Raw genomic sequence first — 26,650 nt, 5'->3', positions numbered from 1 at the left:
TTTGTTTTCTAATTCCTTTTTTTATTTATTCTCAATTCTTATTAGCAGACTCCATTGAACCTTTTACAAAAGGGACATTGATCTATTTGACAATAAATATCAGTTTATGTAAATTCAAACTAATTTACTTTAAACTGGATTACATAGAATCCTCTTAATCCAACAATAAAAGACTCACTTTTAAAAAGTATTGATAAAAAAAAAAATCTCATCTACTCAAATGACCACCGACAGAATTCTTTCTTTTATCTAAATCTCTTCTAATCAAGTTACATCACCAGTACTTTAATTTTCATAGTTATTATTTTTTAATACGCTTCAAGTATTATTAGATAATATAAAATGAAGTTTAATAAGAACTTGAAGTGACCACAAATTGGAATAAACTCGAATATTGAGAAATAAACGAAGTCGAATATGATAGAAAGTTAAAGTTTCATTAGCCAATGAAAAGTTTGAAATTCCATGCTTGCTCTTTCATTCAAAATCAATACAAAACTAATTCAATCATTTTCCACCAAGCAATTTTCAATATTCTTTTCTTTTTAATACCTACCACCTTTGATCTACCCTTTTTTATTTCCTTGATTTAAGAGAAAAAATGGGCTTTCGTGTTCACTGGACATATCAACTTTAAAAACACCAAGCCATTCGTATTAATTATTTTGCCATTGATGTAATTAACTGAGATTTACAGATGGCAATTTGCAGTTACCATTTTGTAATTTTCCGATGTTTTCTATTTCCCTTGATTTTTATTTTCTTTTTTTTTATTAACAATCCATTACGCGAGCTTTTACGTTATTCCTAAATCTAGAAAAAATTAAAAAAATTCCCCTTTTTTAAGAATATACGTGACCTACATTTTTCTAACTGTTCTTTATATCGAATCTTATTCACTGCAGGAGCTAAAGAGAAGCTTCCTGCTGCAAATGACAGGTTTCGGGTGTCGTAAGAAATATTATCTACCAAAATGAATCAATAATTTCAGTAGTTTTCAAGCTTAGAGCGTGTACAGTGTTATAATACAACATTTAATGAAATATTCTATAGCTTGGAGGCAGGTGAAGCAACCAGAAACAAAGCTTTTGATTACATCTGCTATCTTAGTATGATCCTAAAGCCTAGAATTATCCGCTAAAATACAGCTCAACATGAAACCATAGCTGTGGTAAATTTCAATAAAACAAAAATACTTGTCAGTATTTACATTATCCAATCAATTACCTACCAGCATAATTGAAGTTTGCTAACGAGCTATTTGCTCGAATAATCTTCTCCCCAAGTCTCTCTGGGTGTACTGGTTTGTTCTCATCTGTTAACTTGACCCATCCAAACCACACCTGGGATGCTCCAACCCCAAGTACAAGGCATACACGTAGCATTCCTCCTCAAAGATTGAGAACAAGCTATGCATGCTAAAATCAACTTCAAGACACTTATGCTACTTCAAGTCTCTTCCAAGTTGAAATACATCGAATTTTAAATTCCTCTATCGAAGAACAAGTTGAATCAAATCTTTTTTCATTCTGTACACGTCTGACTTCTGACTATTTTCATTCCACTTCCAGTACTACAATCATGTTATCATGTTTTTTTAATAAATTAGCTCAAAATGGTGCAAATTTTCTGCAGTGTTTTTTAAGGGAGAAATCCTTACTCAACAGAAATAAGTGCGGAAATTTTTTTAGGCAGGATAGCAGCTGGAATAGAAGTAGGTCATAAACTTTTTGAATGAGTTTCATTCCATTCAAACTTTGAAATTTAATATATTCTTTAAACTTTTCAGATGTTAAAAAAATAGCAATCAATCAATTTGAGATGAATTAATCAGGATATTTTTTTTATTTATTTCCGATATTTTTTTGGAAATTTTTGATGATATTAATGGAGTTTTTTTTATTTTTTTATTGTTTCTCCTAAAGTCATCAACTTGGAATCAATCTGTTGATAATATTTTAATTAGTCAATGACTTTCATTAATCAACAAAACTTCAACTGATTTTCTTATATTGCATTTTATACGTTAAATGAGTATTTGACCTACATTGTCAGTTGTAAAACTTTAAGCTTGTTTCAAACTTGTGATATTTTATTCTAAACCCTGAATGAAAACAATAAAATAGTTAGTTGATTGAACAAATGCTTATTTTAAACACAATATTATTTCAAAATCAGCTTTGTATTTAGTGAAAACACAGATCAGATGCATGAAATGTCGTGTTAGGAGGTCAAAATATTTACTCAATTTGTTATTCTAAAAAAGACTAGAAAATATTTTCTTTGCGAACAATTTACTGCTAAAAGGCGAGAATATCCTTCGACTAAAAGAAATATTTTATTAAAAATGTTCAATGAAAAACATATTTTCGCTTCAGAAATTTCTACTTTTCATCGTCTTGATGATAAGAAAAATATTGGTTTAATCTAAAACCTCATCGTTGCACAATTTTTCTTTCTTGAACCGTATAAAATCTAAAACGAGAAAACGATTTCGAAGAAAATTCAGTCAGTTTGTCAATTTTTCTCTCTTCTATTCCTAAAGGAATACGAAAGTTTATTTATTTATTTTTTTTTATTATTCAAATTCATAATTAGATTTTACTGAATTAAACTTCAGCTCATAAATTATATTATTTTTTCATAATTGAGCAAATAATTACTACTGAATAACAACTTCAACAGAGTCAAGAAGCAACAAGGATGTAATCTAGTCATATAACTTTCTGTTGATTTTAGAAATTAATTAAACACTATTTTCATTGTTAAATAATATCCAGAATAATATCCTGACTCTAGTTAGAATACCAAAAAATGTGTTAATAATTTTGAGTGAGTTTAAAAGAGTACTTTTGAAGTTTGTCCTCAAGTTTTAAACCCTCTAAATAATTCCAAAATAAGTTCAATAATTAATGGAAATAATTATATTATATATTAATAAACTGCACGTAGTTATCATAGCAGTAGTTCTTCTTCTCATCAAGTTAATGCACATCTCATTAGTAAAGCATAACGATATGAAATGGATTAGTCATAGTGTCAAGACGTTCTTGAAAACTGTCTAGGATATTCATTGCGGTTGAAGAGGGATGTAATGTTGTAGTTGAAATATTCACAATCTTCCTCCTTGTCGGCCACTTCAATTTGTGTAAAGTAACTCTCACGATTCGCGACAAATGACCTGCTTTTAGGAAAGTTATAGCGTGATGCACTTCACTATGTTTGATATATGCAGGAGTAAACTGTCCAAACTTTAGTGAACATGTTGAGATACTTTGAAGTAACTCATGTTAACAATTTTTCTCTTTCCTCCGCTTCGGTGTATTGATATGTACATAAATTGAATACAATAGATAGATCATCATTGAAATAAAATCAGCCCGAATCATAACACTTGAGACATTAAAGTTGTATAAAAATTTTATTAGTCCTCAAACAACTATAACAATAACAAATATCAACGATTCTCCATCATGGTGTATGTACATCATTCATAGCATTGCTGCAAACAAATCAACACTAGTGTGCAATCGAAGGAATGACATTGACTGACCACAATACGCTCAGTTGATGACTGATGTATGCACCACCAATGTCGATTGCCAAGTGAGAGTAGGCTGGCTATCTGTACAACCATGAAGTTCCTATCCTCTTGTATTTGTCATTCTGCTATCGCGTGAATTGAAATTACTGGCGAGAAGATAAATATAACGAAAACGGGTTACTATACTATATATTGATCATCCACACATTTCATGATGTTTTCGATGATAACATGGTATTATTCAGTTTCATGATATCTGGAATTTATTGAACTCATCAATTATTGAGTCTACTTATAACTCTAATACCTCAATTATAAAACCCTGAATTAATTCAATAGATGCACGTCAATAGAACATAATCTTTTTTCAATACTTTACAATTTAAAAAAAAAATACATTTCTTAGTTTCTTATTTCAATGTTTTATGTAATTTTGATTTTATTTATTAATCCAACTAATTAAATACATGGCAAATAACACATCAAGTTATTCATTATATTAATCAGTGTAATCATTCAGTCGATCGTTGTTTTAATATTTCATGAAAATCGTATTGATTAGACCTGTTGGTTTGTCTATACACTGCAAATTCCAGTAAATTAAAATAATTCACATTTAGTGTATTTAATGTTAAAACTCTATATACAAATTATTGCATTTTGTAGTCACTTTTTACTCATTTTAGAGTGTGTTAAATTCTACAATTTAATAAATCAATCAATTAAAAATATTACTAAGTCGTTGTTTTAAAAAACTATTTATCATTTGTATTCATGAAATTAATTATAATTTGAATCAAAAAATTTCGTCAACTCTAAACTCTTTCATCATCTTTATTTCAAGTTTTACTATCATTTTTAATAATCAAGAAAAAATAAATACTTGAATTCGTGTTATTTGTATAAACATTTAGCATATGAATGGGAAAATTATCAGTTTGAAAAAAAATATTCATCCTTTCATTATATAACGACAAACTAATAACTTAAGCCATCTCATCAATTATGCTGGCCATAGTGTGATCAAAAAAACAGTCAATAGTATATTATTTAATAATAGAAATGAAAATAGTATTATAGTATTTAGTTATTATTATTTCTATGATATTTATATTTAATGATCACATGAGGCATTAAATAATTTATCATTTGATATTCCAGGAATTAATAATATTCACCTGAAAATCATCGCGATAAATTCAAAAGAATCAATTGTCTTCATTTTTTTTTAAAATTTAATGATTAGATGATAGGAATTATCAACAAAAAGTATGAAAATAAATCTACATATATGCAAGATTGTTTTGCTGATTAGAAATATATCATATTTTCTTGATATCATTGAGGATCATTCTCAACATTATGATATTTACTTAACTGATATATATCTAACATCATGGCGTTCATAAGTTGTTTAATCCCATCTTGAAGTTTTATGAGCGATTCCTTACGACATCAAAGCAATATTTATCGTTTTTATTACGATCATTTTATAATCTATTACCCAAAAAAATAATTAGATCCCATCAAGGTAAATACGGAGCACACTAAAAATGTCTTTAACGTAATAGATTATCAATGATATACTGAACAATAATAGTTTGAATGCATGACTTGTAAGTAGAAACAATTTATTATCAAATTAATTAGCAAATGAGCAAGCAGGAAGTTCAGCGACGCGCAACTTGATTACATACCAAGTGATTTATTTTGAGGGTAAAATATACAGGTCAATAGATGCACCACGTCCTTCGTTTTTAACTGTCACTCTTACATCTCGTAAAAAGCATTTCCTCAGAGTAATGGGAGAAAAAAGCGCTTTCTTTGAGGCTTTATGATGATAATGCTTTGAGCTTGTATATACCCAAGAGTTTTTCAAAGAAAATCATATGGTTGACTGATACATTTAGAAAGAAACGGGAAGACATGAAAGTGAAAATACCTTTAGGGTTTTTCAAAATCGTTGCGTTTTAGTCAAGCTAATGTAAAAAGTTCCAAGCATGAAAAAAGGTAATGTTATTTTTTATTTAAGTAACGTATGGTTTTTTTTCTTTTGCAGTTTGTGGGGACATTCATGGACAGTTCTATGACCTCATGAAATTATTTGAGGTCGGAGGCCCACCCTCTACGACAAAATACCTTTTTCTTGGTGATTACGTAGACAGGGGTTACTTCAGTATCGAGGTATGTTTTTCAACATCATCATTATATTGCTCGATTATCTTATTATTTTTAGACATATTGCATCTATTTTTATTTTCAGTCAGATTATTTTTTATGTTATTGGACTGATTAGAATGTTATGTTAAGAATAATCAATCACTCAATGAATTAGTAATCAAAACTTTGTTGCTAAAATAAACCATCATCAGTTAATCAACTCTCCTATTGTATTGTATATTAATGTAGCTATCTATATTATTCATTTATCCAACATTATGTCCATATCATGATGAAGAATAATAAAAAAATTCAGGAATGTGCTGAATCATTGTTCAAAAAGTATGAAAGTAGATCAAGGAACTTGAGAATAAGTTTACAATAAATCTGGGAATAAATGTAGGTGGGACAATAAATGTTGCTGATGATCATGCCAAGTCACACGCTTTACACACTTCACCTGTTACCATGTTGGCAATGAAAACTCTCAAATTACAGTGATGAAATCTGTTTTATTATAATTTATTGTAATTATAGTGATTATTTATTCTTGACAAATTTGCTTTGTTTAAAATATTCTTCTTTTCTTCATTATCACTTGACGTTGTTCAATAAATTTTGATTGCTCTTTTTTAGCTATGTATATCCAAGAAGCATCTTCATTATTGATTAGTGATTAGTTGTATTTTACTGTTGTTGATAAACTTTGGTATTTATGAATAATTGATCCAATAAGATTAGGGTAAAGTTAACTATTTAGATCTAACTAATTAATTTTTATTATTGTTTTTATTGTATCATCGATCCAATAATTGTTACATGGAGTTTTTATCACTGTGCTTGATAATCCAGTAACAGCAATTCCAAATTTTATTGCCAGTGAATTCAAAAAAAATCTTTATCCAACATTGAATGAGATATGTAATCGTCTTTACATTACAGTATTTTTTTTATCAAAAAAAGTTAACTAAATTCTTCAGTAAAAAAATCAATACTGGTAAATTTGGGTTTCTCTTCAATCACTGATGTACATCATCCTCTATCACATTGAAATTGAATAAATCACTTGTTAAGAAATTTAAAAAATTAACAGTGATATTGAGTATTGGAAAGTTGTTAAAAATGTTGATAGTATTTCAAACACCAGCTTATATTTATGATCCTTTAAGCACTTACTGTGATGATCCTCATTTTAAGCTTTCATAGAAACACAATAAAAGCATAGGAAAGTTAACTGGTATTGAGATCAAGGCTGAATGCACATAGGAATTAATGTTCCACCAGAGATTTTTGATTTTTCTTTGTACTTTTATTACTCATTCTCTCCTTTTCTCATGTAATCCTATTGAGTTCAGTTAAATCTTCTGCTCGATTTAATATTTATTTAATGAAAATAAAGGATGTCATCAATTAACTTCTATACTAAAATTATTGAAGCCCATTTAATGTCACACAAACGATATTTGATGCTGGAGGAAATTGCATTAGCTGAATAAAGTTTGTATTTTTATACGGAATAATGATTATTTTTTTTGTTATGCTTGAAGCAACAACAATTCATTTACATACACAAGGCATTATTATTATTATTATTTTAGCCGGAAGGGTTACAGTTTTCTCTACCGACAGTATACATTTTTTTCAAGCACTGTATGCTAACTCGGTACATAATGTTTAATGCATAAAGCAAATAGGTAGAGTATTTAAAAAATCATAAATAAAAATTTACTTTTTTTATAAAATAATATTTGATAATATTTGAACTGGAAACTGTCTCGTGAGAATTTTTTTATTAAAATCCATCAAAAAAAAATTCTTAGCATCATCTTTTGGATTATTTTATCTTCAATAAGGATGCAAATTACATCTTGTCATCCTCGAAAAGCCTTTAAAGCTCAAATCACTTAAAGTAAAGACATTGCTTGACATTTGAATAGAAGTGTTGTGACTAGATTGGCTTTCGACATATTTTCTGTCATTTTACGAGTGAAATTGCACTTCACCGTCATATGAAAACCTGTCTATCTACCATAAACAAACTAGAATCTTGTACTATCGAATTTACTGTCGAGCTTTTGTGAACTTTCGAGACATTATCAACAAATATACCACAACACTAGCCCTTGCCAACAAAATTCACGACAGCATATCGTTGTTGTGTTGCAGAATGATTCAGTGAAAAATGTTTAGAATGAACAGACACTTTGTCAATTGTCACAAAACCTTGTGACTACAGTCTAATTGGCTTGTCTTCTATTTGTTACAGTGCGTATTGTACCTGTGGGCATTGAAATTGTGCCATCCAACTACACTGTTCCTACTCAGAGGCAACCATGAGTGCCGGCATCTTACAGAATATTTCACATTTAAACAAGAATGTAAGTATTATCATTTGTTATTAGCATTATCGTACTACTTTCGTAAATACATAGATATGCCATTTAAATGATAAAGTCGATGATAATAAATAGAGAAGGATTTTGTATTAGTTAACAAATATTGCAAAAAAAATATCAGATTCTTGCTATTGCTAATAAATAAAAAAATTAGTTTGAACAATTCTTTAATTATTAATTACTTCATATATCAACAAGAAATTAAAAAAAATTTTTTATGCTCACACTTGCATATTTATTGTTGCTTAATCAATTCTTTTCATTGTTAACAGAAAAATCCTTTTAAAAATTGTTAAATATTACCAAGCCCTTTTCTAAATGTTATCATAATTAGAGCATGTTAATGCAGTGATTTAATATAATAAGATTTTTTAAACAAAAATATATCTTTCAAATCTAATATTTATGTTTAATATTCTCTGATGCTCTTTGGAACATTGTAGATAATCATATTTTATTAAAATTATTCTAAATATTAAAGAACTTTCTACAATTTTTTAAAAATTTTGTCTAGATATTCTTCTTTATAATAACTTTAAATGATAGCTGCCCTTTAAAAATTAAGCTAGTTCACTACATAATTAATTAAAATAATTATAGTATCCATATATGTCTCTAGGAAGTATTGTGAGTAATATTTTGATTACTATCAATTACGTAGCTTGGATAAAAATAAACCATGAATGTGACAATCTAAAAATACTAAATATGATGATTATTTTAGTATTTTTAAAGCTGCTTATATATGAGTTTATTCAAATTTCAGAATTGATCCCTCACAAGATTTTTTTTTTGTGGAAGTTAGGGAAGAGAAATTATCCATAAATCTCATTCTGATTCACTGCGAAAACTTTTCCAACATCTGGTTATTTCAAAAACTTTCAATTCTTGTTGTTGAGTGCTTTTTTAAATACCTATCGAAGCACACATAAAGTTTATTGCTGTAGTCATTGTATATTGTATTTACTTATTTTATGTGAATTTTTATTGGAATTCACGTTGAAAAAACAAATTATTTATAAAAATAAAAAAATACAATCTTTTTAAAGGAAAAAGTTTTATGCTTTTTAACAGAAAAAAAGTACCTTAAAATCAATATTTATTTAATGCTTTATTTGGTTACCTTTGTTTAAAGTAAAATTGAAATTTTATTGAGATATAATTGAATACGGAAATTTTCATCCATTTTCGATAGTTTATTTACCATTCTTTTTCCTCTTCACTTATGGAAATATTTTTATTTTATCTTATATTCTATTGTTTATTATTATTTTTATTAAATGCTAAACACGTTGGCATCACTGTACAGAAAATATGCTCAACAGTTTTTATGTTTACAATACAAATACGTTGGATTTACGCCAAAGAAACGTGTGTTGGTGTAGGTTTGAAAAGACTATTTCACAATTCTCGAATTTTGAAGCCAAAAACTATTGTTCACACCCAAGCTACTGCACAACTAGAGACATAGGAAATTTAGTCACGGATGAAGAATGACTTTATAGTTCATTTTGAAATATTGTACTCAATTCAACGATCAAAATAACTATCTATATGAATATGTACAACTTCTTTTTATAATATACATATAAATAATTTGAAAAACTAATTGTTCTATTATATAAGATCAAATGAGTAGGAGTTTTCATATCGAAAGTCGAACAGCATCATCTGAACGAATAAAATATCTGAAAATAATACTAAACAATATAAAATCACACTAACATGACAATTTCATATCTCTTCTATTTCTTGTGTTTTGTCAAATCCCATTCATCAATCGGTACGGCCTATTTGGTGTCTGTTTTATTGACGACAAATTCTCCCGAACGTCACTTGCTGACTGAGAAATTTACGCGCGTTTCAGTTCTTTTTTATGTCTATTTTTTTTCTTCTCAGTTGTCACATGTCAATAGACATCGATAGTAAAAATAAGAAATAGAAAATGAAGAAAAAAAAAACGCTACTCATAAAGATAAAATGTAAAAATAAAAAAGTTAATCACTCAAGTTATTTTTTAAAATTTTTTTTCTCCATAAAAGCAATTAGTCTCTTTAATATTTAGCTGAAAATTTCAAAGTTTTCTCTTATTTATTACTTTGAAGTTAAAAAATTTTATTTTCGCTTTGTGATATAATTTCTTTGCACCGTAAGCTATTTCACAAGAACGTCGGGGTTTTCTTTTTAAACTTATTTTAAATCTCTTTCTCGACTTCAAACGTCTTTATTGCACTAATCTGCAATGCGAAAAATCAAGTCTATTTGGAGCATTTCCACCAGGACTAATTAATGAACTGAATAATTCAATGATTTCAGGCAAAATAAAATACTCGGAGAGAGTGTACGATGCGTGTATGGATGCTTTTGACTGCTTACCACTAGCCGCCCTAATGAACCAACAGTTCCTGTGTGTTCATGGTGGTTTATCTCCAGAAATTCATCGTTTAGAAGACATCCGGAAGGTAAGCTTGATCCACCTCGAAACCACAAGCCATTTGTCCATCACCTACAACTACTCTATATAATATTGCCAATTAATAGTCGTGAATTAAATAGGTATCCTACTTAATATCAGCCCGATAAATGATCTCTAGTATTTTCCTCATTTTAAATGAAACGATTGACGAGTAATTGGTTGATCTATTAAAATACTATGCAAGCTAAAGTACAGAAACGGAAGTGAACCAGGAAGCTAACCCAATGTGCTGCCACCTGCTCTATCGATCGTCTACCTACGCTACCTTTCATGCACACCACCAACACAAATACATTCCTCTTCATGCTTATCTGTTATGTATTCATTTTTATTCAACACAAATTCAGTTGTTCATGATATCAGGATTTTTGCCAATAGAATTAACGAACTCTGTGTCATTCTAACACTGTAAATCCTTTGACCCTTGTCAAAATTTTCCGCTTAAAGTAATCCCAGGTTTTTTTTATCTACGTTTCAAAGCTATTCATTAACTATCTGCATTTAATTCTTACGGATACTTTACATTGCTTAAGAGAATAAGAAAAAATTTCCCATTTTCTTTTTCTACCTCTGGAATTGACTCAGTATTTTATTGAATATTTTCCCTTACTTTCTTGGCTCTAACAATTTTTTATGTTCTATATAACAATACCCTTTTCATGCACGAAATTTAAATGTTACTTTTGCAACATAAAATTTTTTATTATCAGAGTAGATTGAAGTTACATGTCTTTGAGTACTCATATTATTATTTCATCTTGAGTGTGCATAGAAAAAAATAAAATTTTCGAATTTAAAAGCTTTTTAGATTTTAAGAAGCAAGAAAAATGTCATTACAAGAAAAAAAATCTGTGCATATTTTTTTATTACATCAGATCGATGTAATGAAGATTTTGCTTGTTTAATGAGGGTTTTTTTCAGACAAAATTATTTTTTTTTATCTCTGATTTTTTATTTAAATAAAATATGGTTAAGAATTGGTTTCCTCGAATTTTAAAGCGACTCTTTTGTACTAAAAAAAAAAAGAGAAAAAAGTTTTTGTCAATCTTTTCCGGTAAATATTCTTCTTTTGTATTGAATTTTCTGTTTATTCAAAAATTTTGGTATGCTTATAAACTTAATTGGAGCATGTGAACATAAAGAATTGAATTGGTGATCATAAAATAGAGGAGTTTCATAAAGTTAGAAAAACTGAATTATCTGAAAATAAATTTTTAACTAATTTTTCTCGTTGACCTGATTTTTTTTTATGTAATTCTAAAGTCTGCTTGGTGAAATTGCGTATATGTAAAGAAAGACATAAAATAGTTAAAAGTTCGGTCGTCAACTTAGCTATTTTCATGCTTATTGTCGCGGAAATACTTTTTCGCATTTTTCTCTATTTTATGTTCGGATAAAAAATCTCATAGTAGCATCGAATGGGATACTTATCGCATTCCGGAAATGTGCAGCTAAGTCCCTTGGCCTCATTCACATTGCATATATCGAAAGGATAGTGCAAGATAACATTTTCCATTGATATTTTTCCTCCTACTCGAGATACGTGCTCTGATCTGTGAATCTTTTCCATACTATACATAAAACGAATACTTGGACTTGATACCCGCTTCTGATGAAACACTGGCGAATCTTGAGGTTTATTTTTACATCAGTTCATAATTTTTTTTATTTTTTTTTGTTATGACTTCCTTGAATGCTTCTGTGGTAGATGCATGTCAAACTATCCGTCAATAATCAAAACTCTTTGGCTCATAACATTGATGCAATGCCAAACAAACATTTTATGTTCAAATCAAAATTTACTTGGCTCTTTAAAAGAAGTATATTATCATTTCCATCTGTTTCTGACATTTAATTGTTAAGTAGCTCAAGACCATTTAATCTGATAATAATGTTAATTTAACATCACAGTAGACAAGTGAACAAGAAAAATCTTGACTAAATAAAAATTTAAATCCAAGAGCAAAAGCTTCAGGCGTATTTATTATTAAAAATCTACTTCTTTCATTAAACTCAAATAAGATGAATAAATTTCCATACAAGCAACGAAAATTCTTCCATTTGTATGAATAATAAGCCCTTAATTCCTCTCAGTTCTTATTCACATTTCAAAAGCATACAGAATGTAAAAAAATGTTATCTGCTCAGAAGTGCATTACCCAGACAATATAAGCTTTTCATTAAAATATACAATTCATTGGGAATCGGAAATAAATCTTTTCCCACGTGACATAAAATCTTTAGACCTTTTCTATCTCCATGAATTCCTATCATAACACACAATAAAAAAATATTGACATATTAAAAACACATCGGGACAAGAATTAAGTATCTAAAGATATAGAAAAATCCACATCATCTAGTGGTTTATCTAAATGCTATCGTATATAATCCTTATACGTGACAAATTTATTTGAACTTTATTCAAAAAGGGAAGATAGATCTAACCCAAGAGACAGTGGAATGTATCATGGGGGAATAAAGATAACCGATGAATGCCGGAAAATACAATATACATGTAAAAGGAACAAAGAGAATGAGGAGGAAGAGACCTCTTCTTCCTTCAATGTTATATAAGCATATATTATTCCTTACGCTCGTGTCTAAGAGTCAGCTTCACTGGCCCGTTGAAGTGATATGAATACGAAATTGGGTACGAAATGACCTAATGGTCTACTGGGGCGTTATTTGCCTCCAAATTTCGTTCTAGTGACATGCTTACGTTATAATTTCATACCTTTACATTCGGCACACATAGAAATTGCTTAATAACAATTATCGATTTAATATACATAATTATAAGCTTTATTCTACCTGTTACCTGTGTAGCTATTGATTATCTTATTAAGTTAATACTATGTAAATTACTGTTATTGAATAATATTTTCAAAATATTATTTTTAGTTTTGCATTGTTAGAGAGAAGAGTCACACACGCGAAGAAGAAAACATGACTAAGTACTTTGCTAAGCAATAATATATTAATTTAAATATTCCTTTCATAGAAATGAGTTTAAACATGGACGATAATTGTTAACACTGTATCAGTTACTGTGCAGAACTTTTACAGTTGCTGCAATAGATGGTAATCAGTACTGTTTTAAATTCATTTTTATGAAAATAATTTTCAAATTTAGATATTATTATGTACCATAATACTGAATAATGTTTGTATTTTTCATATTGGGTTAACATACTAGTAGATGGACAATTAAGACTAAATAATGGGTAAAACAAAAAATTAGTATTAATATAAAATCAATCTATATTAAAAGAGTTGAATATTTTTTCATCTTAATGTCTTAATTTTGAGATAAAAAAATGTCGTAATGAGTTTAAATCTTTATTCTTTTATAATCTGAACGATTTGCCCACCTTTTGGATGGCGTTCATCTATTAGTCTATTTGCCCTGCACTGAAAAATCAGTATTCCTAAATTAAAAGTAATTTAATTCCTCATCATAATGATATTGACATTACACTGGTGTCAGTGTCATTATAATTATGAATGAAATAATTCGTGATCTGGAAATATTATTTTTTAGTGTAGTTATAATAAAGAAGAATTGTTATTAATTTTTCTATAAATCATTTGAAACCCTAGGGGGGCTTTTTGTTCTAGTTATCCTTGATAAGATAATAGGTTTAGAATATAATTAGAATAAATGTATTACATTTTTTGTTATTAACTACCATTGTTTTCTATCAACTGCTATAAATTCATTTCAATTATATGTAATATCGTTTATTAACAGCTTGCCTGAATATTAAGATCCGATTAGTGAACTGTTAATAAATATTCAAACTAAAATCTACTCAATGGTATTTTATACTGATGCAATATTGTAGGTTTATTTAACGTCAAGATATGATTCATTAGAGTCTTTTTCAATAGAGGAATTATCATGGATTTCAATGAAATATTTTTTCTTTCTCTTTATTATTAATAATATTTATATAATTGGCTATTTTTATTTTATTTTCTTTGATTTAATCAAGAAATTAATTAGTAAAACATTTTAAATGTTCGATAGAAGAGAAAAGAAAAAGAGTAAATGATTGATTTTAAAATGAAATGAAAAATTAAAAATCTATTAAACTTTTAATTAATTAAGGATATCACATGAAGTCTAAAAAATGGTGATGAAGAAAAGTTTGCGTTAAATAAATTGGTAGACTATGAGTGAGATAAAAAATTAATTCAGTAAAAATGAGGTCTAAAATAAATGGTCGGAAATATTTGATCACAAAGATAAACAAAGACCGTAGAAAAAATTTGATGGAATAAAGAACATTCCATTAGCTAAATAAGATAAATGTGAGTTGAATTACGTTTGCTTTAGGCAAAAGGAAAAAACATAAAATTATTTCCTGTTTTATTTTGCACGCCATTTTCTCTGAATCTTTATCAAATAAAGCAGTAAATTGTTATATATCCTACGCATCAATCTGAATTTGGGATTAATCAATACAATTTTAGATATATTATGATAATTATTAAGAAAACAAATTCTAAATTGATATTATTTCCTTTTCAGTTGGATAGGTTCAAAGAACCACCTGCTTATGGACCAATGTGCGATTTACTGTGGTCTGATCCTTTAGAAGACTTTGGAAATGAGAAGAATGCTGAACACTTTTCTCATAATAGTGTACGGGGTTGTTCGTACTTTTACAGGTGAGCTGTGTATAACAATAGAGTGTTTAAAATGCGTTAAGCATGTTTAATAAGCATAGGTACCATTTGCATGATTTTGCATACGTGAAAATCTTAGAGATTAGAATAATTAGCTCCAAGTTCCAGTGTATAAAGCCAGGGCTTGCGCAGCATGCGAGGTCATCCGACGGAAAAGTTACTGGCACGATAACATGAGTGGGTTAATTTTACCCCGAAGCGATAAGAGGACTCAGGTTGCTCAAGTGTTTGTAAATTATAATACACCTTGACGAATCATAATCGTTGGTAAATTACTACTTGAGAAGAATTTAATTTGTTCATTATAAATAACTATTTTTGTCTATTTATTTTTAAAGGCCAGCTAAAAACGAAATTCATTTTTATTTTTACTCACACTTGTTTACAATGGACAAGTTCAACACTGAGAGTTGCTAATGTATATGTATATATCTATATATTTCAAGCTTAAATTGAACAATTAACATTTCACGAATGAATGAATCGTTTGAATTTCAATGGAAATTAGTAAACAATATTTATATCAATTTTAGGAGAATTTAAATTCTTCTTTCATCCTCTATTTTAATGATGTGTGTATAGAAAAAATATTATTCATACAAGAAAATAGATTTTTTTATCAAAGTATACATTTTTGTAAATTTGGAATATTTTTAAAAATATTAATGATTTGGATTATTAAAGTTTCTGATTGATAGAATTTTTAATAATATGACTGATATGAATTTGAGATGAATAATAAAGTTATTTATTATAAAAGCTGTCGATAATTTAGAATTCAAGAAAGATTTATTTACATACATATTTTCTCATACACACATGGGAATTTTTCTAGAAAATTCTATAAATGCTTTAAGGATCTTAAATCCGTAAAGATCTGAGGAAAACCCTATTTTTGTAGAATAGTAAGTTATTTAACAATGTACGTGCTTGCAACTCATTCAACATACTTATTATAATAATTTATGCTCTCTATACTGGCGTCATAAAATCTAATTTTATAATTCTGGTAAAGAAGCTTTTTTTGCAAGCTCAAATTATCTGAAAACGATGATTCCAACTTTGAAAAATAAACATGGAAATTAGATAGGAAGTGACAAATGTGATTTTGAAAAAAGGAATCTGAAAGAAGATAAAAATGATGATGATTATAGAAATGCATCGATGGGGATATTTTTACAATTTATTAGAATCAGTATCGATTGATTCATTACTGTGAAAATAAGATCCGAAAAAAGATTCATAAGGGAATCAGTACACGTAAAGGAGATGAAAGAAAGAGTCTCAACCGAGGTACAACTCGAGTCTCTGGGGAAATTAAAAATAAAAAATGCATTCCCTTAGGTGTTTTTGTGCGTGTTTTGGCTTGTTAGAGATGAAATTAAACTTCACGCATGTAATTAATTTTAATAAATTAAAGCATTAATTTTCTCGTTTAATAGAATCAAAATGGCACGTATAGATTGTATAATATTGACTAATATCATTTTAATTTCTATTAGGGGTAATTTGTATCAATATTACATTGTTCTCTTATAGATCGCAATAATAGGAAATTGAAATTTAGTACAGTAACACATGAACAAAAGTTTATTCATTTTAATTATATTTTGTAAATTTTTGAGATTTTCCTCTGGAACCATCAAGTAGCAATTAAAAATTTTATGCAAAATTTAAGTTAAATAAATAACAAAGTTTATAATAGTTTTCTCCCAACGTTAAAACTGAATTAACTTATTCAAAAAATTTGACAGAATTAAAACCATAAACTTTAATTAAATTAGAAAAATATTTTTTTATATTTTTCTTATGATATGAAAAAGTTTATTCAATTTTTTTATACGTTTTTATTTGTTGAATTTGAAAGTTTATACCGTTTTTAATAATATTGGGGAAGTATTTTCTGTAAAAAAAATTCTTTCTCAAAAAGTTTTTGAACTAAAAATTACATTAATTTTTTTTTCAATTCAAACATAAAAGTTCTTCCGAAAAGAAAAATTTTTTTTTATTTGAAAATTGAAGTAATGAAAATTTTTAATTTAATAAATTTAAGGAGTATCAAAACAGGGAATTGAATTATTTCCATTTCACGTTATCTATTTAATTAACTAGAAAAATATAACACAGCCATGAGAAAGCTGCATATGAGACAATATAATATTCTCGACGCAAAAAATCATAAATCAACTCTTTCAAAAATAATAAATGACCTAGATGGTATTTTAATTACTGAAAAATAATCCATTTATTAAAAGCCAACTATTGATTTTCAAATGAATAAAAAAATTGCATTTTTATCATTAAGATCACTTTATTAGTAACACAAATACCTTCCGGTTGCCTATAGGTAGGCAGAGAAGCAAGAAAGAATATAAATCTAATGACAATTTACTAATTACCTTACAAATAATTGAGGTTTACTAAAGAAAAATATTTTGTAAGGAAGCTTGTAATAATTGAACAAATGTCAGCCTCAAGGTATTTTCAGCTTTCCAAGCAATATTAATGGTTCTATTTTATCACAATATCCTCCGTGTAATTGGCTACAAAAAGAAGACACGAATGGTTGAGTTACGAGTCCGATTGAATGTGGATCTACACTACTGACAGTCTTACCATCTTAAATCCCGCTCGGATCGGGAAAACTTGCGAGCTACGATGAGAGCAATATTTTTACGTCAATCTATTGCAAAAGATTCATCTAGTCCTCTTTGCTGTTTTTTTTTAATCTCGTGTTATCATTCGCAGACCTTGAACAACTAAATATCGACATTCACAAGCTTACATTTTTGTTTTTAAAATGATCTTTTAATTTAATTAATTTTTTGCATAGTTTTAATCCAATTCATTAATTAGTTGTTTACAAATAGTTAATTAATATTTTTAAAAATGGAATTATTACATTACACTCGAAGAATTTTAATCAAATATGAATATTTTATTTAATCAACTCAATTAAATTATTAAAAATATTCCCAACATCAAAGAAAAGTTTTGACATTCATTCAATTAATTTCATTTGTGTTTTCAAGAATTTATTGAAAGATTTCTTTTTTAGAAGTCTGTTGTTTAAATTGAATTATTAAATGAAAAATGTTTATTTTCAATGGTTAAAGTTGTACTGTTCGTTTATCATTAAATTAATTTGCTCTAAAAAATAAAGATAAAAACAAGAATGGAGTAATTCATGTAGAATATAATTTTAAGCATGAAATTTCCATAATCCTGAAGAACATTTGTATATAAAGTTGTTAAAATTAAAATGTTTTATCCAAATAGCTATGCAGCGTGTTGCGACTTTCTACAAAACAACAGTCTCTTGAGCATCATAAGGGCGCACGAGGCGCAGGACGCTGGTTACCGTATGTACCGTAAATCCCAAACGACAGGCTTCCCATCGCTCATCACTATCTTCAGTGCACCCAACTACCTCGATGTATACAACAATAAGGTATGCTATTAAACTTTTAATCATTCTACTTCTCTCTATGTCAAAAATACAACATAACCAACTATTCGTTCCATTCATGAATACTCATGCTAAATCAATAATGAATAATTATGTTACAGAAATTTGCATCAACTTAAATTCATATTCATGTAACTGATGACGAATTTAATTAGTATAACATTACCAGTTTTATCTTTTTCTTCTTTTTATTTGAATCCTATGAATGAATGATATTAAAAATTTTTAATAAATTAAATTCAAAGAATATAGTTTAATTAATATCCAATTTTCATTAACAATCCTTTGATAAAACATTTCATTATTAATAACTTTGTTTATGTATAATGAAAAATTATTTTTCTTTTTGTTGAATTTTTGATGATATTAATTGTGGTGATTAATAATCAAGAGTATTTAAGTAACAACTTGAAGAACAAACGATTTACTAATTCATTTGCCATTTATCTCGTTCTAAACATCTAAAAGTAGAATACGGTTTTTTCATACAAAAAAAAAGCAGAAAAAACAAAGCAAAGACTTGTCATTCTTTATTCTTGACTCTTTCCATCAGGCGGCCGTGCTCAAGTACGAGAACAACGTGATGAATATCAGACAATTCAACTGCTCGCCACATCCATACTGGCTGCCGAACTTTATGGATGTATTCACGTGGTCTCTACCATTTGTCGGAGAAAAAGGTAAGAGACGATTTTTCAATGACACTTTGTAAAAAACTCCAACTATTCAGTCGTATCATCATTGTGGATTCAAGAAAAACCGGATGAAAAGTTCACTGGTTTCATACATCATCTATATAACTCTTATACATAACATCCTAGTTTATTAATCGATTAACCGGATGTAAAGTCAAGATTACCCTTTTTACCTCTATCTAGCTTATCGTTAAACTTCCAAATGAATAACCAGTTATAAAACACCTTTTATTTGATCCACAGTCACAGAGATGCTCGTTAACGTACTGAATATTTGCTCGGACGATGAGCTCATGAGCGATGGAGACGACGCCCTCGAAGAAGGTAATATACGTTGTCATTTTATTTTAAGACATTTTTTGTTATTTATTTTATAGTATTCCTATCAATTTTTAAACGAGTTCAAATACTTGATGCTCTTTGTGCAAACTGGAAATTATCTGAAGCTGGAGTGAACAGATCAATAGATGAATACGATCCAGTAGATAAATAAACCATGTAAATTAGAGAAAAGTTTCATTTCAAATTGTAATCTCAGAGTGTTTGATCATAGTTATTAAACATATTTATTTTCTACTTTACATTAATTATTTCTATTTGTGGAATTCATTTGTAGATGGCTACGTAAAAGTATCATCTTACAATGTTCTAATTCAAATACAAAAAACAAGGTTTTCCATTAAGATTAATAAAAATTTAATGAAGTGCACATTTTTACTATTAGAGTCATCATAACTTCTTGACAAAAATTAAGTAAACTAAGAATAGTCAATGTTTTTTTTTTTTATTTTCTAATGAGCTTATTGAATATCTCAGAAATAAGATAAGTAGATTTTATTTTTTTTTATTCATTCATTAAATTTTGTGGAATTTTTTTCTAATTTATCAACTGGATTTATTCATCAATTCCGCATTGGGAGATGTATTTTTTATTTAGAAAATTTTAACTATCAATTGAAGACCTCTCTTAATGTATTGATCAGTTTACCCAAACCCACAAAATAGAAATAGCAAATGTTTCCAAAATAAAAATTGTTGACATTTTGTAAACAAGAAATAATGCTGATAACTAACGTCGAAATTGCAGCAAATCAGATATTACCATTTACTATGATTAAATTTTGAAGAGAATTCATGACCCATTTGCAATCTCTATACCAGCAAATCTGTTTGAATTCCTTCATCATCATACAGGATGACAAACATAAATGTTTCCATAAATATATTTAAATACTACTTCAAAAGCTGTCATTGAGTAATATCACTATTACTGATCAAATAAATTTTAAGTTTTAAAATAATAATTTAATCATAAATGAAGTAAAAATAGATAAACACCATCAATTCTAAAACGATAATAATTCTCTTTTTCCATATTATCTGCTGGCATGGACAGATGGTAAGAAAACGTTATTCTCGACTGTGTCTATTTATCACATCATTATCAACAGCTTACCATTAATCATTGATCATCTCATTACATATCATTACTATTTAGCATCCATAGATCGTATGAATGCATCGATTGACTTTTTTTCTTTCATTTTTTTGTATGTAAACACATCATAAATTTTGGATATGCGCTCATGCACATACATTTTTCCGATGTATCGCTCTTGCTATTTTATCTCTTCTTCTTCTTCTTCATCATATATATTATCTCTCAATCTATTTTTTATCTATATACATATTCCTTCTAAATGATATGCTTTGTGTATCAAAGTAAGCCTTTGGGCTCCTGGGTGCTCGACACTTGTATAGCATTTCAACCATATTTTTTTACTCATATTTATTTCATTATATTTAAACTATAAAACTTTAGAAATAATCGATGAAAATAAATAAATATCTCTGTATATATTATGATATAATATATGTATATTACTATAGAATTTTCTCCATCAATTTTCATTTCGATATTTATTTTGCAATCGCAAGTATATTATTTTTGTGACTATATGTATTGTAAAACTGTTTATTAAAAAAGAAATTGTCATCTTTCTTTATCGTTAGTGCAAACCATGGACATTGTTATAGAAAAAAGGGATAAATTATTAGAAATGATTCAGTTTAATGCTCGTTCCTACTTCTCCCTTTATACCTGCTATAATTGAAGTGACCCTTTTACTTCCACAGCGAGTTTTATGCTCTTCTCATATTTTTTGCACGTTTATGACACGCTTTCGTTTGCACATTTCGTCAACGACTGCGTGGATACAATTAACTATTTTTCTAATTGTTTGTATTCAATCTTCTCCAATACAAATTCTTTCGTCATTTCTTCTTTTATTTTTTCTAAATAAATTTTGCAAAACAAATCTATTCTTCAATTATTGTATTCAATTCTAGTGAATTAATTAAAAACTAACATTTCATTAATTAGATTATTTAACGCGTTCAATTTAGACTTGGGTGAAAGAATGTTTATCAAAGTATCAAAGATATTCATTTTTTTGAATAATTATGATAATAAAAAAAAAAGAAAATTGAGAAAAATGCAAAGTTAAAAATTATACACGCCCAGATTTGCACTGATTGTCTTTTATCGTACTCCTTCTTTATTATATTTGTGTCAATCACACTGGCCTTGGACTCCTCCTATATCGGCACGACACTATGCTACTACTACCTCTACTACTTCTACTACTACCACTCAATACTCCGTTGATACGGCAAACTCCAACCCCATTAAGTCGCAGCCAAAGTCGTTGTCCAAAAAAAGAATGGTAAGTCCGCTTGGAAGACTTACATTGATGCAAATTAACGCAAAAACGTGATTTAGAAGTATTCGTAATATTTCATGAAAAGACAAATTAAAACACCAGCTACTAAATACAATGATCAAAAATAATAATTCAATCGAGACGTGTTTGAATATCAGACTAAGAAACGCGTGTTCACGTTTCGTGTCGTTGTCGCTAATCAGATCATTGCTGTCGGACCCAACTGCTTTGTTGCTGTATTTTTTTATTGATCAAATACTTAATTATTTATTTCACATAAATTGACACTTTTTTATATATCAATTACTGTCTATTTTCACATCAGTTTTAACGCATATTTATTATTTGCGCCATTTTTAAAATTCATTATTGTTTGCTTATAAAATATATATATATGACATTTGTCTGTATTCTAGAATATTTATGCAAAATTTTTCATTTGCAATTCATCAACTCTCCTTTCTCTCTGTATTTGTATCAATTTTGTATTAAATTTTGTTTTATATTTATTTTCTCTATAGTTATATTACTTTTTTTATATTTCATTTGGATTCAAAGATATAAATAATCTGATTCCTGTTTTATAAATCGTGGGCACAATATTATTAATGTATATAAACGGAATAAACGCGGTACCAGTAGTGCGACTTCGTCACGAACGTTTCACGCGAATATAAAATTTGTTTGTTGTTTTTTTTCTTTTTTTTTATCGATAACGAACTTATATATCGTTTAGAGATATTTTTTAATCATTCCAGTAAATCGAGTTTGAATAATCTCTTTTCATTTATTTATTTATTTATTTTTTTATCGCATTAATTATCGTACAGGCACTGAATCGTGTCCACGTTGCACGCGTTTACATGTTCACTTACTCACAATGTGTCTCACAATATTTAAATTCGTCCGATGATGAAAAAAAACATATTTGTATTATGTTTTTATTTAATTCCGTTATCTTTGAACGTTAAAATTACCTAATTAGTGACAAATAATGGATTTGTTTAAAAACAAAACTGACAAAACTAAAAGATAAATAGTTTTTGAATTTTTTTTTTTCGTTTGAGTTTTTTTTTTAGTCCACTAACCTCGTTTGTCGTGTTGATAAATAGAGTTTGATTTTTTTCTTTGTTTTTAATGCTTTTGTGAAATTATTAAATATTCAAGATTCTCAGGGAAAGTAAATATATCATCAGAATATAGAGAAAATATTTTTTGTACGAAAAATTAATGTTATGGTTTTGTAATGAATTATTTGTTATTAATGTAAGGTAATACTTCATGAATATTCAAGAATATTATAAGTAGATTTCTATCAGATGTTGACTTGAGATAATCAAATATTAGGGTAGTAATATTTGAAAAATGTTTAAAGGGTTTCATATTATTGGAAATTTAAAAAAAAAACCGAAACATGAATAGTAATCTTTAGAATAATTATTTTTTTTAAGAATAAAATTTTTTTATAAATAACTTTATCTTGTTCCAAATTAAAAAAAAAAACTTATCACAATTAAATCAGAATACAATAAATTTAAATTAAAAAGAGAAGATACCTTAAATTCGAATAAGTTAAAAAAGTTGATCGTTCTAGATAACTCTACAAACCATTTCTCACGAATAAAACTTAAAGAAAGTAATTAAGAGTCTTTCAGGGTGGTTTTTAATCATGAATATATTTAAATTATTTTTACTAAATTTCTTTACCTAAATTCTCAACCTTATAATCTAAATATCAGTTTCTCTACAGAACCACAAAATTGATTTTTATGAATAACAAAAAACAAAAAATATTTTCTAACGAATTCTAGAGATATTTTATTTTCTATAGAGGTACGTATTGCAAAAGCTCGTGTGACATTGATTTTCTTACTTAGAATACCGTGTTATAACGACTTATTTGACTGAGAACAAACTATAGTGGACAGCCGCAAGTTATTCGCACTTGAGTAGCTTTCTGGAAAACCACCAGGTGTACACAGGTCTGGTCCGGGGACGCGTATCCTAATCGATGAAACCAATACAACTCAGTGTTTCTGAAGATAAGAGAAAGCCGCGGGCATCGATCAACCCCTTTGAATCCCGGGTTTGTGTCCCCTCCATCTACTACTAAACGACTCGGTGCGTCTAAACCATCCCCACCGAGGCTGTGCTGTCATCCCTCCTTAATCTCTTTGCTCTGGATATGCCCGGGCTAGAACCGTACATGAAGAAAAATGAGTTTGATTTTTTATCTACTTTTGAATTATTTGCATTCAAACTTTTTAGTTGATTAAACTCGCACAAACTTGATTTTATTTTGGATTATAAAATAGAAAGATTTGTTCTATATTCTTGGTAATTTCCACGGATAATTAAAAACTGTTTCTGCGTCGAAAAATATTTAAGTACAAAAAGCTAATAGATTATATAGCAATGGCTTTTGATTAGAAACTAAATGGAGATTCCAATTTTGATACAAAAGTTGACATTAAAAAGCAATTGGAATCAGATGGGATTCTGATAGAACTATCAATTCATATCGCTTGAAAATTACATTAGCAACTTTGTGCAAGTATGACTTCAAATATTAACAACAGATAATTGGATTTTTTTTTATATTTCAATTGATTAAAACTTCAAAAGTTACTTTTAAAAAATTCCCATTAGTTTATTTATAAAAATAATTTGTAAACATTTTTTTTTCTAATAATAAGAATAAGAGAAAATTGAAATTCATTTTTCTTCAACAAATTGTACGTCGTGAATCAAAAATTCTTGATCGTTTCTTATTTCCATTTCCTTATCTTATTAATTCACATTTCTATCTTGTTTTTAATCCAATTAAAATTACAGCTCATAAATAATACAAAATCTAGTGAGTTTTCAGAAGTAGTTTTAATCTTGTACATACTAGGTAAAATGAAGTTTTAATTATGACATACATTCATAACTAGCTTCACCATAATTATAATTTTACTACTTTTTCTTTTTTCATTTACAAAGTAATCGCGTTGATAGAAAATTTATTAATCAAGTTGCACGTAACTTAGTAACTCAAATAAAATGTAAATATCCCTTATTCATTAGCAAATTTATTCCTGATGCTCGTTACGACCTCGTAAGCTTGTGCAAGAAGTTTTCTCTTTGTACCATCTCCAACTTAATGTCACCCGATGTACCATTTTTGATTTACGAGTTTTTCTTTGCGCACGAATAATCCTTGTAGGATACACGAGTCACTTGATTCGAGAGCAGTAGTTTTCTCTTCTTTAGTCAAGAACGTCGAGGGTCGGAAGAGCAACTCGTTTCCTCTTGGCGAGTAGTCTAAAGGAATATAAGTCTTGAAGAAAGAAAATGTGACAATTCACAATAAAATACTTTTCTAACATCACTAAAATGTTACCTGCACTTGAATATGACGACCCTCAACGTATTTGAACATTTTTTTATTAATCAAGTTTTCTCTTTTGAGAATTTTTTACAGGAAGCTTCTATATAGGTGTCCTGGAATATGCACAGCTCTGAGAATTTTAAATCTAAGACCAGTCGTCTGATGAATAAAAATACATCAAAACAATGAAATATTTATAGACTTTATTTCAATGTTTCTCTTAAATTCATTATTTATCAGACAACAGTCTCTGAGTAAACTCCATTTTTAATCGTGCAGAATTTTACCAAGTTTGTCTGTGGTAGTTTATCAACAATTAATGAAATTAATTGATAACTAAAACTTAAAAGGGTAAATTCAAGGTAGAATAAATGTAGCAATTGTAGTATTATCCACTGAATTTCTATTATTAAATACTACAATTAAATCCACATTTATTAATTCAAAGGAATATTCACTATTTACTGCAGACAACTTGTTCGATTTTAAAATTAATCCTCACACTAATGAAATACTTCTGTGCTTTCAGTTTGTAATCATTAACGTTTTCAGAATCTCTACTTGTTAAGTAAATTCTATTCGACATAGAAAGCCAAATAAATACAAATCTTGGCTGATAAATATTCATTTTAAACATCAAAATGGTTCTTGCATTTATTAACTTCAAAAAAGACTTTAATATCCTGAAAATTTCTTTGAGATAAGCTATTGTCAATCATTCTGATTTTGAGAGCATCAGATTTTAGACAACTCAATTTGAACTGTAAAATACAGAGATCAACAAGTAACTTGCCAATTAAAATTGCTGTAGGCTTAAATAACATGAAGAATTAAATCAAAATAGGGTGCACCTGTTGCCTAGATTCAGAACAATTTTGAATTTTAATCATACTAGTAAATATGATATGTAATAACATGAATGAATAGTTTAATTACATAATATGTATTAAAATATTTTGAGATCTTTAAACTTTAATGCTAATAGCTAGATTGATTATTTGTTTGTATGTAATATGTAAACTTACATTCAGTAACATAATATTTGGTAAACCAGATGGTAAAAGTTTTATCCAAATTGGATATTAATTAAAACCACTACTCTGACTTTAATTATTGAAC

At 28.0% G+C, this 26,650-nt stretch overlaps 1 protein-coding gene and 1 long non-coding RNA gene across 8 annotated transcripts in view; one reads left to right on the top strand and one right to left on the bottom strand.

Moving 5' to 3' along the window:
- Positions 1–26,650, bottom strand: part of LOC118066433 (uncharacterized) — a 53,101-nt gene that overhangs the window by 15,411 nt on the left and 11,040 nt on the right. The window contains exon 3 of one of the 2 annotated variants that reach the window (XR_004690252.1): positions 23,785–24,352. The exons of the other annotated variant lie outside the window; for it this stretch is intronic. This is a non-coding gene — a long non-coding RNA (uncharacterized lncRNA). Of the gene's footprint in view, positions 1–23,784; positions 24,353–26,650 lie in introns of those variants that run through there. 2 annotated transcript variants of the gene reach the window in all.
- LOC118066424 (uncharacterized) overlaps positions 1–26,650 on the top strand; it is a 48,572-nt gene that overhangs the window by 13,991 nt on the left and 7,931 nt on the right. For 2 of the 6 annotated variants that reach the window (XM_035082455.1, XM_035082458.1), the window contains exons 3-10: positions 5,604–5,728; positions 7,971–8,082; positions 10,417–10,562; positions 15,114–15,253; positions 18,551–18,722; positions 19,294–19,420; positions 19,679–19,759; positions 20,832–20,834. In XM_035082455.1, the coding sequence (XP_034938346.1) occupies positions 5,604–5,728; positions 7,971–8,082; positions 10,417–10,562; positions 15,114–15,253; positions 18,551–18,722; positions 19,294–19,420; positions 19,679–19,759; positions 20,832–20,834 (906 nt within the window). Of the gene's footprint in view, positions 1–5,603; positions 5,729–7,970; positions 8,083–10,416; positions 10,563–15,113; positions 15,254–18,550; positions 18,723–19,293; positions 19,421–19,678; positions 19,760–20,831; positions 20,835–22,128; positions 22,162–26,650 lie in introns of all 6 variants that reach the window. The other 4 variants (XM_035082457.1, XM_035082456.1, XM_035082453.1 and 1 more) reach the window with 3 other exon arrangements.

The sequence above is a fragment of the Chelonus insularis genome, unplaced genomic scaffold (assembly GCF_013357705.1).
Source record: "Chelonus insularis isolate UGA/USDA-ARS -01 unplaced genomic scaffold, ASM1335770v1 contig_346_pilon, whole genome shotgun sequence".
Lineage (NCBI taxonomy): Eukaryota > Metazoa > Arthropoda > Insecta > Hymenoptera > Braconidae > Chelonus > Chelonus insularis.
This window is presented reverse-complemented; position numbering and strand designations above follow the sequence as displayed.